Consider the following 14,645-nt stretch of genomic DNA (forward strand, 5'->3'; position numbering starts at 1 on the left):
TTATAAACAAAATACACAGCAAAGTCTGAAGACATCAATACACTGTGTCAGGCGCTTAAGAATACATGATGTATATTTTGACCTGGTCTCTGCTTTCTAAGAGGTTATATAGCTCAGTAGCAAAGCTAGAGTACAAATATGAAAATAATAAAATCTAGTAAATGCCAGCATTAAGGCCAAAGGCTAGAGGGCCATGAAATGTTAAGTAGCATTTTAAGGAGGCACTGCAAGAGACAAAAACACAGAAATGGTTTTTTAGAGTTCATTCACTTTTTTTCCCTAAGTGACCCAAGAAATTACTGCTTTCTAAAAAAAGCTGTTCCACAGAGTACATCAATTGCAGGGGGCATAATTAATAATTTTATGTACCACAAAGAAAGGAAAACACTGCCAATTAAACTGACAAAATGTTTTCCCCACTGTGTACAATTTTATGCTCATTGAAGGAGCTTGTCTGGATTCTTAAAATATTTTAATCAGGTGTTGGCTGTTGTGTATGCACTAAAAGAACAATAAATGAGAGAAAATGGTCATGGTATTTGCAAAAACTTCTTTGTTCCAACAGTGAATTAGTGTAATCTTAACATTTAAAATGGCAATTAAACTCAACACAGGCAGCATAACAGTGGGTACAACTCTGAGATAACATGAACGGGTCTGAGTCTCCGTAGCAATAGCAACTACATCATAATTACTGCCTACCAGACTGAAGGATGCCATCAGATTTTAATGTGAAAAATATGAATCTTAGAATTAACGAAATGACAAATTTTTTCATGAAACAGCCCTCCAATTTGAAACATGCCTTTCGATTATTTATGATGAGAAATTATCCACGATTTATTAGTTTTTCTACCTACCTTAATTGAATTGAGTTTGTTTATTCTTGGCCTATAGTTGTTTGGATCTCTTCTGAATGTAATTTCAAGCTGAGACAAAAATTTATTCATGCCAGCCAAAAGGGTTTGAGGACTAGAGGAAAAATAAGATCTTATCAATTGTGATTTAAAATTTATCCCACAAATTTAACTACATTTTGGGATTGAAGTATTAAAGCAGCACAGTTCCCTCTAGTTCCCCAATCGTAAGTTATCTAGATAACAGTCTAATCACAGCATATTATGAATTCTATGTTCAGAAGGGTCTTTGCTTGGCCTGTTTAGTTTGTTTGGCTATAATATTTCTGTGCAAAACAAACCCAGTTTAGACTATGTTTCTGATCTGGAAAAAAACATGTAAGAAATACTACTTTAGAAAAACAAAAGATTAATTAGGAGATTACAGAATTTCCAATCTGACATTTTCAGGGGAGAAGAGAAATTAAGAAAAGGTAACATTAACATCAGAAATTTGGAACTGGAGTGAATATGTGCAGCACAATGGATTGTACTCATTATTCCTTTCTCAATTTCTATGCTTTATTCATCTTTTTACCCAAACTAATTCTTAAATCATACTAAACTGCATCATACTTGTGGAACATTTTAAACATTTTTGTAAATACACAAGATTGTTATTTGAATTCAGTAAGCTTTATATAGTCTATGAAATTTCCCTCTCAGAAATATGTTAATTCTCAACTGGTAAACAAATTTAAAATGAAAACAAAGGAATTTTGGGAAGAAGCTAAATACTTTAATTTTTTGGATGAATTATTCAAATAGCCAACTCCATTCCTCTCTCTTTAATACCAGAAAACATGCTGGAATCACATGAAATTGCTATTTTTACAGGAAAAAGATGGTGGCATATCAGTAATTCCATATGTTTCAACCTAACATAAGGTTTTAGCCCTAAAAAGTATAAGAAATTTCTCATTAAACTGATATCAATGTTAGCCTTCTCTATATGACAAGTGTTCTCATTTGAGCCAATGAAGAAAAATTAGAGAATAAAAGGGGAAACGGTAAAATCATTCATTTTGTCTCTGTTGTAGATCAATATCAGATATTTGGGGTCCACTGTGAGTACTACCACTAGCAGTGTAAGTTGGGCAAATCATGTAACCTATGCGCATCTTTTCTTTATCTGCTGTTTAAGAGCATCAGTGGTTTTCAGGGAATCAAAATCCTACAATCTGTTTTGAAAATCCAAATAATGAAGAAGACAAAAGTTAACTTGCAAGAAAAGGTGAGTGGCCCAGAGCTCTGCATGCTTATCCAACCCTGGGTCAGGAGGTATATAGTCTGACTAGTCTTTCCAGTCCCATCCAGTATTCAACATGAATAATCCTGCGAGTCACATAATCATTCCTAGAATTTCTAGCTACCTCTTTAAAAATTAAAATGGTATGATTAATGTTCATAAGCTTAAAGGAAAATTTTGACTAATAACTTTCTAATTGTTAGAACTTATAACTAGGCTTGAATGTTTCAGGAAATAGTTTTACCTGTTTGCGACTGTGTTCTTAGATGGAATGCCATCAAAAACGATGACTCGATCTGCTAGATAGGTGGCCATAATGAAATCATGTTCCACAACAAAGGCTGTCTTCTTAGCATGAAGTATGAAACTAAAATACATGATTTTGAAAATGTTTCCAGTTTTCTATTATCAACTATTCAAATGCTGTATTAAGCACCGCTGTATGCCGGTGCACATAATTAAAACTAACACTCTTACTGGTAGGACTTTACCGTTTGACAACTCGAGCTGCCATCAATCTTTGCTCAGAATCCAAATACGCAGATGGTTCATCAATTAAATAGACATCAGCAGGCTTGCCCAAACAAAGAGCTAAAGCCACTCGCTGCAGTTCGCCACCAGATAACGTCTGCACCTATGTGGAGAAGAAGTTTAGCAAACTATGTAGAGACATGCAAAGTTTAAAATAATAAAATAAAAATCAGAGTATGTACTTCTTGATCGATGATGTTTTCAATTTGCAGAGGCTTCATCACATCAGTCACAAATTGTGGATGAGTGTAAGCATCTCTTATCTTTTCATGTAGCAACTGTCGAACACTTCCCTGTTTTTAGTGAAAAAAGTATTGAAGTTTTATTTCAGTACAGAACTCCTCTAATTATCAATATTGACAAAGTTAAGATCCAGAGCAAAAAAAGTTTATCAATTTGCCACTCACAGATATGATAGTATTTTTATGCTTATTCATCATCTATAGCATGTTCTGAAATTTTTATGTTAAAAACATAAATATGTCCAACAAGAAAAAAAAGCATCTTAAAATCTGAAAGTAGTAAATGATGACTGTTTCAAGAAAGATATCATCTGAGAATAGGAATAATTCTCAAGGTCAGCATGGGTATGAAGTACCCTCTGGCAATCAGAAAGATAACATAAAATGCATAATGTGATGGGGACGAATCTTAAGACGTCTTGCGCTTGTTGTTTCAGGAGAGGGCTGACTGAATCTGAGAACTTAAAAGCTAAGCATAATTATATAAAGGATCAACAATACAATTTTTATTGTAAGCTAAGCTGTCTCAAATAGGCCTAACTAAGTGGTACTGAGTACAAATACTATACTTTCAATTTCATGGCTATACCACACTGTTTATCCATTTATCAGCTGATGGACATTGAGGTAGTTTTCCACTTTCTGGCTATTATGAAAAATGCATTTGTGTGCAAATTTTTGTGTTGAGACAGGTCTTCATTTTTCCCAGGTATGTATCTAGGAGTGGAAACGCTGGTTCATATGTAACTCTATATTAATCATATGAGGAACTGCCAAGTTTCTTTTTAAAAGGTGGTTCTTACCATTTTACACTCCCATCAGCAATGCATGAGGTTCCAATTTATCCACATCCTCACCAATACTTGTTCCTGTCTTTTTAAGTCATCCTAGTGGGTGTGCAGTATCTCACTGTAGTTTTATTTGCATTTCCCTAATGACTAATGGTGCTGAGCATCTTTACACATGCTTATTTGGCCATTTGTACTTTTCTTTGGGGAAAAAAAAAAGTCTATTCAAATCCTTTGCCCATTTTTAAACTGAGTTGTAACAGTTCTTTATATAATCTGGATATAAGTACCTTATTAAATTGCAAAAGTGTTCTATCTTGTAGGTGGCCTTTTACTTTCTTGACGGTGTTATACGCAGCACAAAACACATTAAATTGCTGTTGTTGGGTTTTTTTTTTTTTTTAAAGTTAAGCTCTACACCCAACATGAGGCTTGAACTTATGACCCCAAGATAAAGAGTAACATGTTCCACTGACTGAGCCAGCCAGGTGCCCCCACATTAGGTTTCTATTTTGGAAAAAGATGTCAAACAGATTTTAAAAACATTTCCTACCAGTGGAAATGAATCAAGGACTGATGTCTTAATACTCTTCCTTCGCCACTTTTTGGTAAAACTGTACAGAAAATAATTTGAAGAATTCCGATACAGTGAAAGATTAAAGCTATAGGCGTGTGTGTGTATAAACTTTCCTTTAATAACCAAATAACAGAATCATAACTCACAGTTGATTTGGGACTGATTTTCTGTGGCTTATAACTGACATTCAGAACTGGCACTTCTCCTGCAAAATAATGCAAATAAAGAAGACACTGAAAATTACCCATATCTTCAAAGTTTCCTATGTGTGACAGGGTAAAAACAGTCAACAATACACAACAGTACCTCCTTCATCAGGCTTAAGTCTTCCAGCAAGCATTCTGATAAATGTCGTTTTACCAGTACCTGCCAACACAATATATAACAAATGGACTTGAAAGATGCTTCACATTTATAGTAATTCACTATGTACACTCCTGGATTTTAATAAGAAATTAGTTTTAAAGATATACACTGACACTAGTGAATTCTGAAGGTTAGACAGAAAAATACTTAAAACTTTCATGATTCGGGGTGTCTGGGTGGCTCACTCGTTAAACATCTGCCTTCGGCTCAGGTCATGATCCCGGGGTCCTGGGACAGAGTCCTGCACTGGGCTCCCTGCCCAGCAGGAAGCCTGCTTCTCCCTCTCCCACTCCTCATGTTTGTATTCCCTCTCTCTGTCAAATAAATAAAATCTTAAAAAAAAAACAAAAAGACTTTCATGATTCACCTCTAAAGTATCATTTGAAACTAAATTGGGAGGAATATAGACTAATAAATCTTATTAATAACCATCTTAATAAATGGTAGATCTGTAAAATACAAGTCTTGGGTTACTTTTTACAAGACTTATTTAGCTCAAATACCAATACCATTTATTGTTAAGTGGTACAGTATTGTTAAGATTGATGCCATCCTTACAAGTCCATTTGTATGAAATTTTAAGTCAAATGCAAGCCAGTTCAAAATTCCTCCATTAGCTAACGACTGATATATTGCAAAATCCTCCTAGGGAATTTCTACAGATTTATAAGTTGAATACAATTCAAATCTTTTTTTTGTAAATTTTGAAAGCAATACCAGACATTTGGTACTCAAATTCAACTCACAGCTCTATTTATGACAGCAATGTAATATTGAAAATTCAGGTAATACAACTATTTACAAAGACAGACTAGCCTGAATTTAAAATGAGAGCTCAAATGGAGAAATGCAAGAAAAAATTTTAAACTAGATTGTTTCTGATTTATCTGTTTTATCCTTTCTCATATAAGATGAATAAATGTCCTATCAATTTATACACAGAAAAACTAGCTTGGAAAAAAAAATCTTTTTTTTTTTAAAAAATATTTTATTTATTTATTTGACAGAGAGAGAGAGAGAGCACAAGCAGAGTAAGTGGCAGGCGGAGGGAGAAGCAGGCTTCCCGCTGAGCAGGGAGCCCAATGTGGGGCTCGATCCCAGGACTCTGGGATCATGACCTGAGCTGAAGGCAGCCGCTTAACTGACTGAGCCACCCAAGCGCCCCAAAAATCTTATTTTCACTACAGGTTATTAAACAAAATATATAAAATATAAACTTGACTGAATGACTATTAAATCCGACAACATCACAAAATGTGAACTACACTGAGAAATGTATGGATTCAGCCTAGCTCCATACCAACAACCAAGTCAAAGATTTTCATGGAGTAGTTAAAACTAAGTTACTGAATAAACATATTTTCAAATAAAGGAAATAAGGAAAACTTACCATTTTCCCCCAACATCACCATGATTTCAGAATCTGTAAACTCTCCAGCTACAATTGCTAGCTCAAACTCTCCCATCTTTTTCCTCATTCCAGGATATTTATACATACACATCTTTTTAACTTCTTCTTCATTTGCTGTCTCAGCCACTTTAAAAACAAGTGATGCATCTCTGAATCTCAAGTTTTCTGTCGGAACGTAGCCATCCAAAAAAATGTTTATGCCTGTTGGAAAATCATTGACAACAGATTAGTAAAGATTACTAAAGACTAGTTTTTCTCCACAACAAGAAATTACCATATAAAAGCAAATCCCTTGGGGCGCCTGGGTGGCTCAGTTGGTTAAGCGGCTGCCTTTGGCTCAGGTCATGATCCTGGAGTCCCAGGATCGAGTCCCACATCGGGCTCCCTGCTCAGCGGAGAGTCTGCTTCTCCCTCTGACCCTCCCCTGTCTCATGCTCTCTATCTCATTCTCTCTCTCAAATAAATTAATAAAAAAAAATTTTTAAAAAAACCCCAAAAACCAAATCCCTAGGCTCTCTTGGGAGCAATTTTTTTTTTTTTTTAAAGATTTTATTTATTTATTTGAGAGAGAAAGAATGAGAGAGAGCGAGTACATGAGAGGGGGGAGGGTCAGAGGGAGAAGCAGACTCCCTGCCGAGCAGGGAGCCCGATGCGGGACTCGATCCAGGGACTCCAGGATCATGACCTGAGCCGAAGGCAGTCGCTTAACCAACTGAGCCACCCAGGCGCCCTCTTGGGAGCAATTTAAGCACAGATTTCAAATTTCTGTGGATTTGTGGTAACATGCAGTGATAACATGGTGTTTTATGTATCTAATGCAAGTTGAAATAACCTATGCATATATATGTGCCTATGTACGCAAAGCGTATCTTTTCATTATGATGTGATTTTTATAAGATTTTTTTCCATTAGGTTTTATGCAAAAGAATATGGTGCCATTTCTGCTGTATTTTTAAATCAAAACTTGCAATTTTTCTGAAAAAATGACAAGTAGTTAAAAATGGAATATTTTCACAGACTGACGTAAAATGTATAGTCTGGGGAATAATTTTTTAAATAAATAAGTTATTAGTATACATTTTCACATGAGATCTAGATACCACAAACTGAAGTTATAATACATACTGAATTTTTTCAGATTAATTCTGCAGTCTGAACGGACTTCATTTAACATTTTTTTGTCTTCACCGTACAAAAATAAACATTATCTAAACAGATTTTAATAACTGAAAGAAAATATATTGTACATGAGAATCCCTCCATAGTAAAACTGTTAAGATCCACAATGGCAAACACAGGAAGGAAAAAGTGGGTTATCTGGAAAAAATGAAAAGATCTGTTTCAGTGTTTTCTATACTTAAGATAATAAGAGAAAGATAGTAGCTCAAGCCTGGAAGGTCTTGAAAGAAAGCCTAAGGATGTTACTCATCTCCTCTGGAACTGAGAGGGGGTCTGTAGCCTCAGCCTAGAACACAGGTTTTCAGTATTTGCTGAAAGAACAAATCAATAGATTCTGCCAAAATCAGCATGGTTTTTTTTTGGTCTTAAAACTACTTAAAAATGATAAATGTGAGGATAAAAAAATTAAAACCAAAAATTAGATAGGAACATAATTTGAAGGAAACCTTAGTGGCCATTTAATCCAGATACCTAATTTATCAGGCAAGGGAATGAAGGCTCAGAAAAGTGTGACTGTGCAAAAAACCATTAACCAGCCTTTCCATCTCTACTCCGTTTGTTTTGTCAACTTAAGACAGTTCAAGCTATAACTGTCTTTACAGCTATAGAGTCCAGAGAGAGCTTTTACATATATGTATGGCATTAATTTCAGTATATTCACGGAAAGCAGAAAATAAGTTTTAATTTACTTGAATTGTTTTAACAGATGGGGAGCATCAAAAACTTCACCAGGAACCATTTCTTAAGTGGCGTAGCTTTTAGACATGGCATTTATAACTAGAATTGTGAAGAGTGAATGCCAGCTGCCTACATCATTATCAACACAATTTGGGACCTACTACGTGGTATAGAGTAGGTACTCAATAAGTACTTGCTAAATTGAGAATAAAAAATTGTTTTTTATATCCTCTCTTAAGACTATTGGAAAGAAAACTGGGCAATCTCACAACTTTTCCTTTAACATATGCATATATTTATATCAAATGTACAAACAGATAAGTGACAGCAATTCCTTCATCTTATCTCAACCGAAAAACTTTATGTACTTTTTATAAACTAAAAATTAGCTACAACTGCCTTTTTATGCAAAGTGTATGATGCAATATACATTTCTTTTCCCAAAAGTTTCTTAGGTATCTCAAAAATTATCTCTTTGAAGAGATCACTTTCAAAAAAAAAGGGAGCCTGCTCAACCTAAAGACTACATGAATAATTATTCTTGTAAAATATGGTATTTTTTTCAAAGTATGAACTAGGTAGTCCGTTTGGGTGTTCCTAATTGTTCTAGGTTGTCAGCTGAAGGCACACCTAGAGAGATGAAATATAAAGTAAAAGAGGAGGAAGAAATCACTGGAAGGAAATGGCAAAGAAATTAAAAGGAAAAAGGCATACCAGATAGAGAATGCACTGACATTTGTTTCAGGAGCCACTTAGTGGTAGGTTAGTTTTTACTTTTGCCTAACTTGCTTAGGTAGAGAAGAGACATGGAAAAGAGAGGCCAGAGAGTCCCTCTTTCCTGAAAGTAGAAGGAATAAGTGAAAATATACTTACTAAGCTATTTTATTAGACTTTGAGTTACTTATTAAACCATACTTAGTAAGCTATCTTATTTTAATATACTTATTAAACTATCTTATTAGGCTTTTAGATAGTCTTAGTTCTATAAACTTAGAATACAGATTACGATAAACTTGAAACATGAAAGCAAGATGGGCACTAAATAAATTTTAAGGGTTTCACTACTGGTATTGGCCTTTCAAAGATAAAGATGACAAATACTACAATGATGCTATAAAAGCCAAAATATAATAAAAACTTTTAAGATCGCAAAGAGTGAAACTGAGAAAGCATTTCTACCCCCTCCAATAGAAAATTCTCCAAAATGAAATGTTCTGAATAACAACTGATGGATACAACCTCATATATATATATATATATATATACACACACACAGTGTACACACACATTCTGTTGAGTGATTAAATTCCATTAAAATTGGAGTTTTGAATAAATTACCAGAGCAACACATAACTATTTAATATCAACAATAATACATTTTCTAAGCATTAGAGTGAAAGAATACAGCATTGTGGAAATAGTTTTTTAAGTTACCTTCTCTTACACTAAAAGGCATAGTGACAACACCATAAGCACTTGGTACGCCATATAAACAGCAGATGAAGTCAGAGAGATAGTCTAATACACTTAGATCATGCTCCACCACAATGATATATCTGCAAATCAATATAGATTTTTATTTTTAAATGTAACATAACATATAATGAAATTAAAATTATATTTAATTACAACTTAAACTCTTAGAACAGTGTAAATGTCAGAAAAACAGATACGTTAAAAAAAAATTAAATGTAGAGACAATACTAAACAAAAGCCTTAAAACATTTTCTTCAAAATAAGACTCATTATCTTCCATTTCAAATTGTTTTCCTAAACTAAAAGGAAGGGGGAAAAAATTAACAGGAAACAATTTATGGATACATGAAATAAATGTGTTTTGCCAATAAAGAACACATTTTTAAATAAACTTTACCAAGCAGAAACAGTTACAATAGATTTAAATCTGATGTAGCCTAAACTATTACGCTATTCATCTCACAGATTAAGGCTTCTAGTTGTCCTGTCCCATATGCTAGCTGTAGAAGGGGATGCAGAGAATAATATGACAGGAAGCTTAACTGGAGAATTTTCAATTTAGCTGGGGAAAACAAGGGATAGACACAAAACATTACCAAAAAACCTACACAGGCAAGTATGTTCTCTAGATAAAATCCAGTGAAGGTCAGAAAGGAAAAAGGTGTGTACTGGAGTACTATATAAGTGGGATGGGACAGGACATGACTTTTGAAGTGGTAGGTAACAGTACTGCTAGTGTACAAACTACCAGGCAAAAAACAGTCATGAAACTTTTATGCAGCACTTTATTCCTATTCGAGTTAGTTCAAAATGTTAAAAAAGCAATGTCCTACAGACACCTCAAATTCCAACTTGTTTCCTGTACAAATATTCTCCATATTTGTATTAATGGAATCGTTACTCCTGTAAAAAAAAAAAACAACTAATTTTATTCCCAATGACATACTGTTTAAATTGTCAAGTCTGTCAACTCTTTCTCAACAATGTCTTGTGTGTTCATTTCATCCCTTTCTTTTTCTGCCTAAACTCTAGTTCAGGGTCTCAGATTTCTTTCAATATTGCTATAGACTTTTAACAAACATCATTTTTTCCAGGTTCCCAGATATGGCTCTCAGTTGCAAATAAACAAATTAACATCCTGAGACTTGCTTTCAAGACTTTCCAAAACCTCAGGTACTATTTCTCTTCATGTATGTATAAGGCACACTGAAAAATGGATCTTTCATTGTTTCCTGATCAATCCACTTTTCCATTTCTATGTGTCTAAGGACTGTTCCTTCTCCTAAATGGTCTCTTGTCTAAATCCTCACCTGTTGAAATCTTACTCAACCCTGTAAGGTCCATCACAAATTCTACCTACAGTAGGAAATACCTCTCCTAATATGCAAATGAGCTTTCCCCAACTCTTGACCCTTTCTAATTCTGAACTGATACTTAGATTTTATTATTTTTGAGTATTTCTACAACTTGTCCCTAAATTTTATGAAGTGAGACTATATAGTACATTTTAGCACCTCTATGATTTTTTAGTCTTGTGATATGTACCAAAGACATGTTTAATAAGTTTGCTGAATGACAAAATGAAGAATTTGGACTTATGCTAATTGGCAATGGGGGAAAATGGTAGGTTCTTAAATAGCATTGTCCAGTAGAACTTTCTGTGGTTATGAAAATGTTCTAGTGTCCATATACGGTAGCAAGTAGCTACTTGGAATGTGGAGCACATGGAATGTGAGTAGTCTGACTGAAGGAATGAATTTTTAATTTCAATTAAAATTAAAATAGCAACATATGGCTAGAGGATACGAATAAAAGAATAAGAAAAAAACATTTTAGATTAATCTGGCAAGAAGAACCAGACTTTTTAAAGGAGGCTATTAAGCAATCTAGGTATCAGGTGGTAAAAGGAATGAAAAAAAAAAATAGGGACAATTTTAATAATGAAAAGAAAATATTAAAAAGTTTTCGGGGTGTCTGGGTGGCTCAGTTGGTTAAACGTCTGCCTTCAGCTCATGTCATGATCCCAGGGTCCTGGAATCAAACCCTGCATCTGACTCCCTGCTCAGGAGGGAGGTCTGCTTCTCCCTTTCCCACTCCCCCTGCTTGTGCTCTATCAAATAAATAAAAATCTTAAAAAAAAAATTTTTTTTTCCTACCACACTGGTAGTAAGAAGCATCAATAAAAATGGCAAATCACGTAAGTGAGCCAATACTCATCCTGCCTTGGTATCTTTGTTGGCAATGTTCCATTATCTGGAATAACTGTCTACTTTTTAGCATTAAAATTTTCATGACTCAGTGTAAGGCAGCATAGTATCATCTAGGGGCTTTTAATTTGCTTTGAAAAGAAGAAAAAAACCAGGTCACACCTTCTGATATTGCTACCTTTAGGTGGAGCTTACACAGAGGTCCAAAATGTAAAAAAGATTTAGGTGAGCCACTCTATTTTCTGAGGGTTTGGAAAGAAACAAATCTGCAACATAATGAGAAATCTATGCTGTGAAATTCCTACAATTATTTTGGGTTACCTGCTGGTTTTTAATCTTACCACAGATGTTCTTGGAGGCCAAATGCTAAAAAATCTTGCGTATTAGTGTCCTTTCTCCAATCCATGCTCTATTTCTTGTTTTAAGGACATGATCTCTGAAATCTTTTTACAGCATTAAGACTGAACATTGCCTTGACATGTCACAGAATTTCAGGATGCACAGACTTCTTATCACTTTTTTCATCAGTCTATCACTTACAAAGAGATTATTTTAATCCTTTATCTATAAATAACACCCAAGACAGTTGTGAAAATGTCTAATTCAATCATTTTCTTCACTTTGTCAATCTAATTTGTTTTGACATGTTATCACTATTACAATTATGGTTACTGCCCTCTCAAAATACAGGATTATAGTGATTTGCCTGAACATTTACATATTTTTTAAAATTTTATTTGAGAGAGAGAGAATACCGGTAAGCAGGAGTAGGGGCAGAGGGAGAGGAAGAGAATCCCAAGCAGACTCTGCTGGGTGTGGAGCCTGATGCAGCGCCCGGTCCCATGACCCTGAGATCATGACCTGAGCTGAAACCAAGAGTCGGACACTTAACCGACTGAGCCACCCAGACGCCCCCAGAACATTTACATATTAAGATACATGTCACCTGGTTGCAAATTATTTTCCTTTTAGCTCTTTTTATTATGGTTAGGATGTTATGTGATATTTAAAAAAAATTATGTGTGAAAATAGCTATCTATGATTTTCATAAGGGTATATAAAAATATTTTATAAAAAGTGGCTAGGGTTGCAAACCACTGGCTTGACTGCTTGTATATTCTTTTCTTTACCAGATTGTGAAGTCTTTGAATACTGGGACTACATGTTATATTCTTATATTTCTTAAAGAGTCTATCATAATGTCCAGGCCTACATATGAAGTGAAAATTATAGCTACTCTTTGGCTCAACTAACAATGTCTCTTTATCACTGATATTTTAAGTTTCATTTCAAAGTACATATGTGGATCATTTGTACCTTTAGCCATGACCTTGCCATGGCTTTATTTCTCAGACTCCTATTAAAATATATGTAAATAGTCTTCTCATTCCATTCTCTAAACCTCCCTCTGAACTCAATCTGAGTTCAATCTCATTCTCAATCTGCTGCATTCTGGTAACTTGCACAGATCAACTTTTCAGGTTTCTAATGCTCTTTTCTGCTGTCCCTAACCTGTCTGAGCTGTCCACTGAGCTTTTAATGTCACAGGTACACTTTCAATTTCTAAATCTGTTTGTGTTTTTTGAATATTTACCTATTGCCTTTTCGTGGTACCATATTCCTACAATTTTGTATCCTTTTATGTTTTTTATTTTAGATACTATTATTTTATAGTTTCTTTGAGAATGTCACCTGAGACATTCTTAAAGGTCTACTCCTGTTGTCTGTTGTGCCTACTGATTAATTTGCAGATGGTTTCCTAGTATTATTTGGATCATGAGTCTTTTCTTGTAGGAATCCTGTATGACTGACTAGGGTTGCGGGCATATCCCTGTAAAGTGGTTTTGTATTTGCTTCTGCTAGGTACCATAGGACTAAATTCTAGGACCCTCTTTTTATGTTACTTTCTTACTGTGATGAGTTTAGACTCCCCTGATTATATAAATTTTAATTCCATATCCATGTGAGCTGCTGGTCAGTGAATATATTTGAAGGGGAGCCATCCCTCTACTCTCAGTGAGCTCAGTGAATGAGATATATGCTTCCTTGACATCTTCACATGCTTGTGTTTTGCTGATAAAGCAGTTCTTTTAGAGTCCTGGCATTTTATGTGATACTCCAATACACAAGGCTTTGTTTCCTGCTCATGAGTGGTTGTTAAAGCCTAAGACCTATTATAGATGAGCAACATCCCTCAGGAAACCCATATCTTGGTCTCTTCTCTTTATGGTTCTCTCTTTGGTTTTTACCCTAGGGATTTCTCCTGCATTCTTATATTGGCTGTGTATTTAATCAGTCACTGATAGAAAGAGGCACAGAAAATGCTATACAGGAAAAGATCCCTGGGTTTTGGCCATAGCTTTGCCACGTAGTAAATTTGTAACCTAGAACAAATAACCACCATTTCTGACCTTAAACTTCTTCATCTACAAAGTGGGAACACCACCTAAAGAGTCAAACAACAAGATTACTATGAGGCTCAAAGGAGAGAATGGATTTAAAATTTCTGCAAATTACAAAAGTACCCCATAAACACAGGGTGTTGTGATTACTTAACGGGTTAAGAACTCTCTGGAGGAGTTCAGGAAGATCCTAAACAACCAGAGTTACTCTGGTGATCCTTATTCTAAATTTTGTGTGTCTGAGTGACTTCTCCATTTGAGGATCTGGTAAAAGCTAATGACCTGCCTCCCAGAAATCCATACAGAGATGCCAGAACTTTCATATCATTTCAGAGTATCTCTAGGCTACCTGGAGACAGGCATGGTAGTAAAGAAATCTTGCATTAAGACCCTCTGTTCTAGATAGAGGAAGGTAATTTCAAGTGGTAGCTCTAAATAACTGAAACAGAAAACATACACATGTATATGACACTGCTGATCCCAGTGTTAATCTTTAGAAATTTGTATAACTCCCCAATTAAAATAAGAGAGACATATACAAATCTGTACTTACCTATCTGGATTTATTAGAGATCGTATAGTGATAGCAGCCTTTAAACGCTGCTTGACATCTAGGTAACTAGAAGGTTCATCAAACATGAAA

At 34.8% G+C, this 14,645-nt stretch overlaps 1 protein-coding gene across 1 annotated transcript in view; it reads right to left on the reverse strand.

Moving 5' to 3' along the window:
- Positions 1–14,645, reverse strand: part of ABCE1 (ATP binding cassette subfamily E member 1) — a 31,213-nt gene that overhangs the window by 2,961 nt on the left and 13,607 nt on the right. The window contains exons 9-17 of the mRNA XM_021679315.1: positions 14,556–14,645; positions 9,352–9,473; positions 6,040–6,261; positions 4,590–4,649; positions 4,430–4,488; positions 2,859–2,969; positions 2,637–2,779; positions 2,390–2,512; positions 861–972 (exon numbers count right to left, since the gene is read on the reverse strand). Coding sequence (XP_021534990.1) covers positions 861–972; positions 2,390–2,512; positions 2,637–2,779; positions 2,859–2,969; positions 4,430–4,488; positions 4,590–4,649; positions 6,040–6,261; positions 9,352–9,473; positions 14,556–14,645 — 1,042 coding nt within the window. The remainder of the gene's footprint in view (positions 1–860; positions 973–2,389; positions 2,513–2,636; positions 2,780–2,858; positions 2,970–4,429; positions 4,489–4,589; positions 4,650–6,039; positions 6,262–9,351; positions 9,474–14,555) is intronic.

The sequence above is a fragment of the Neomonachus schauinslandi genome, chromosome 2 (assembly GCF_002201575.2).
Source record: "Neomonachus schauinslandi chromosome 2, ASM220157v2, whole genome shotgun sequence".
In the NCBI taxonomy this organism is placed as follows: domain Eukaryota; kingdom Metazoa; phylum Chordata; class Mammalia; order Carnivora; family Phocidae; genus Neomonachus; species Neomonachus schauinslandi.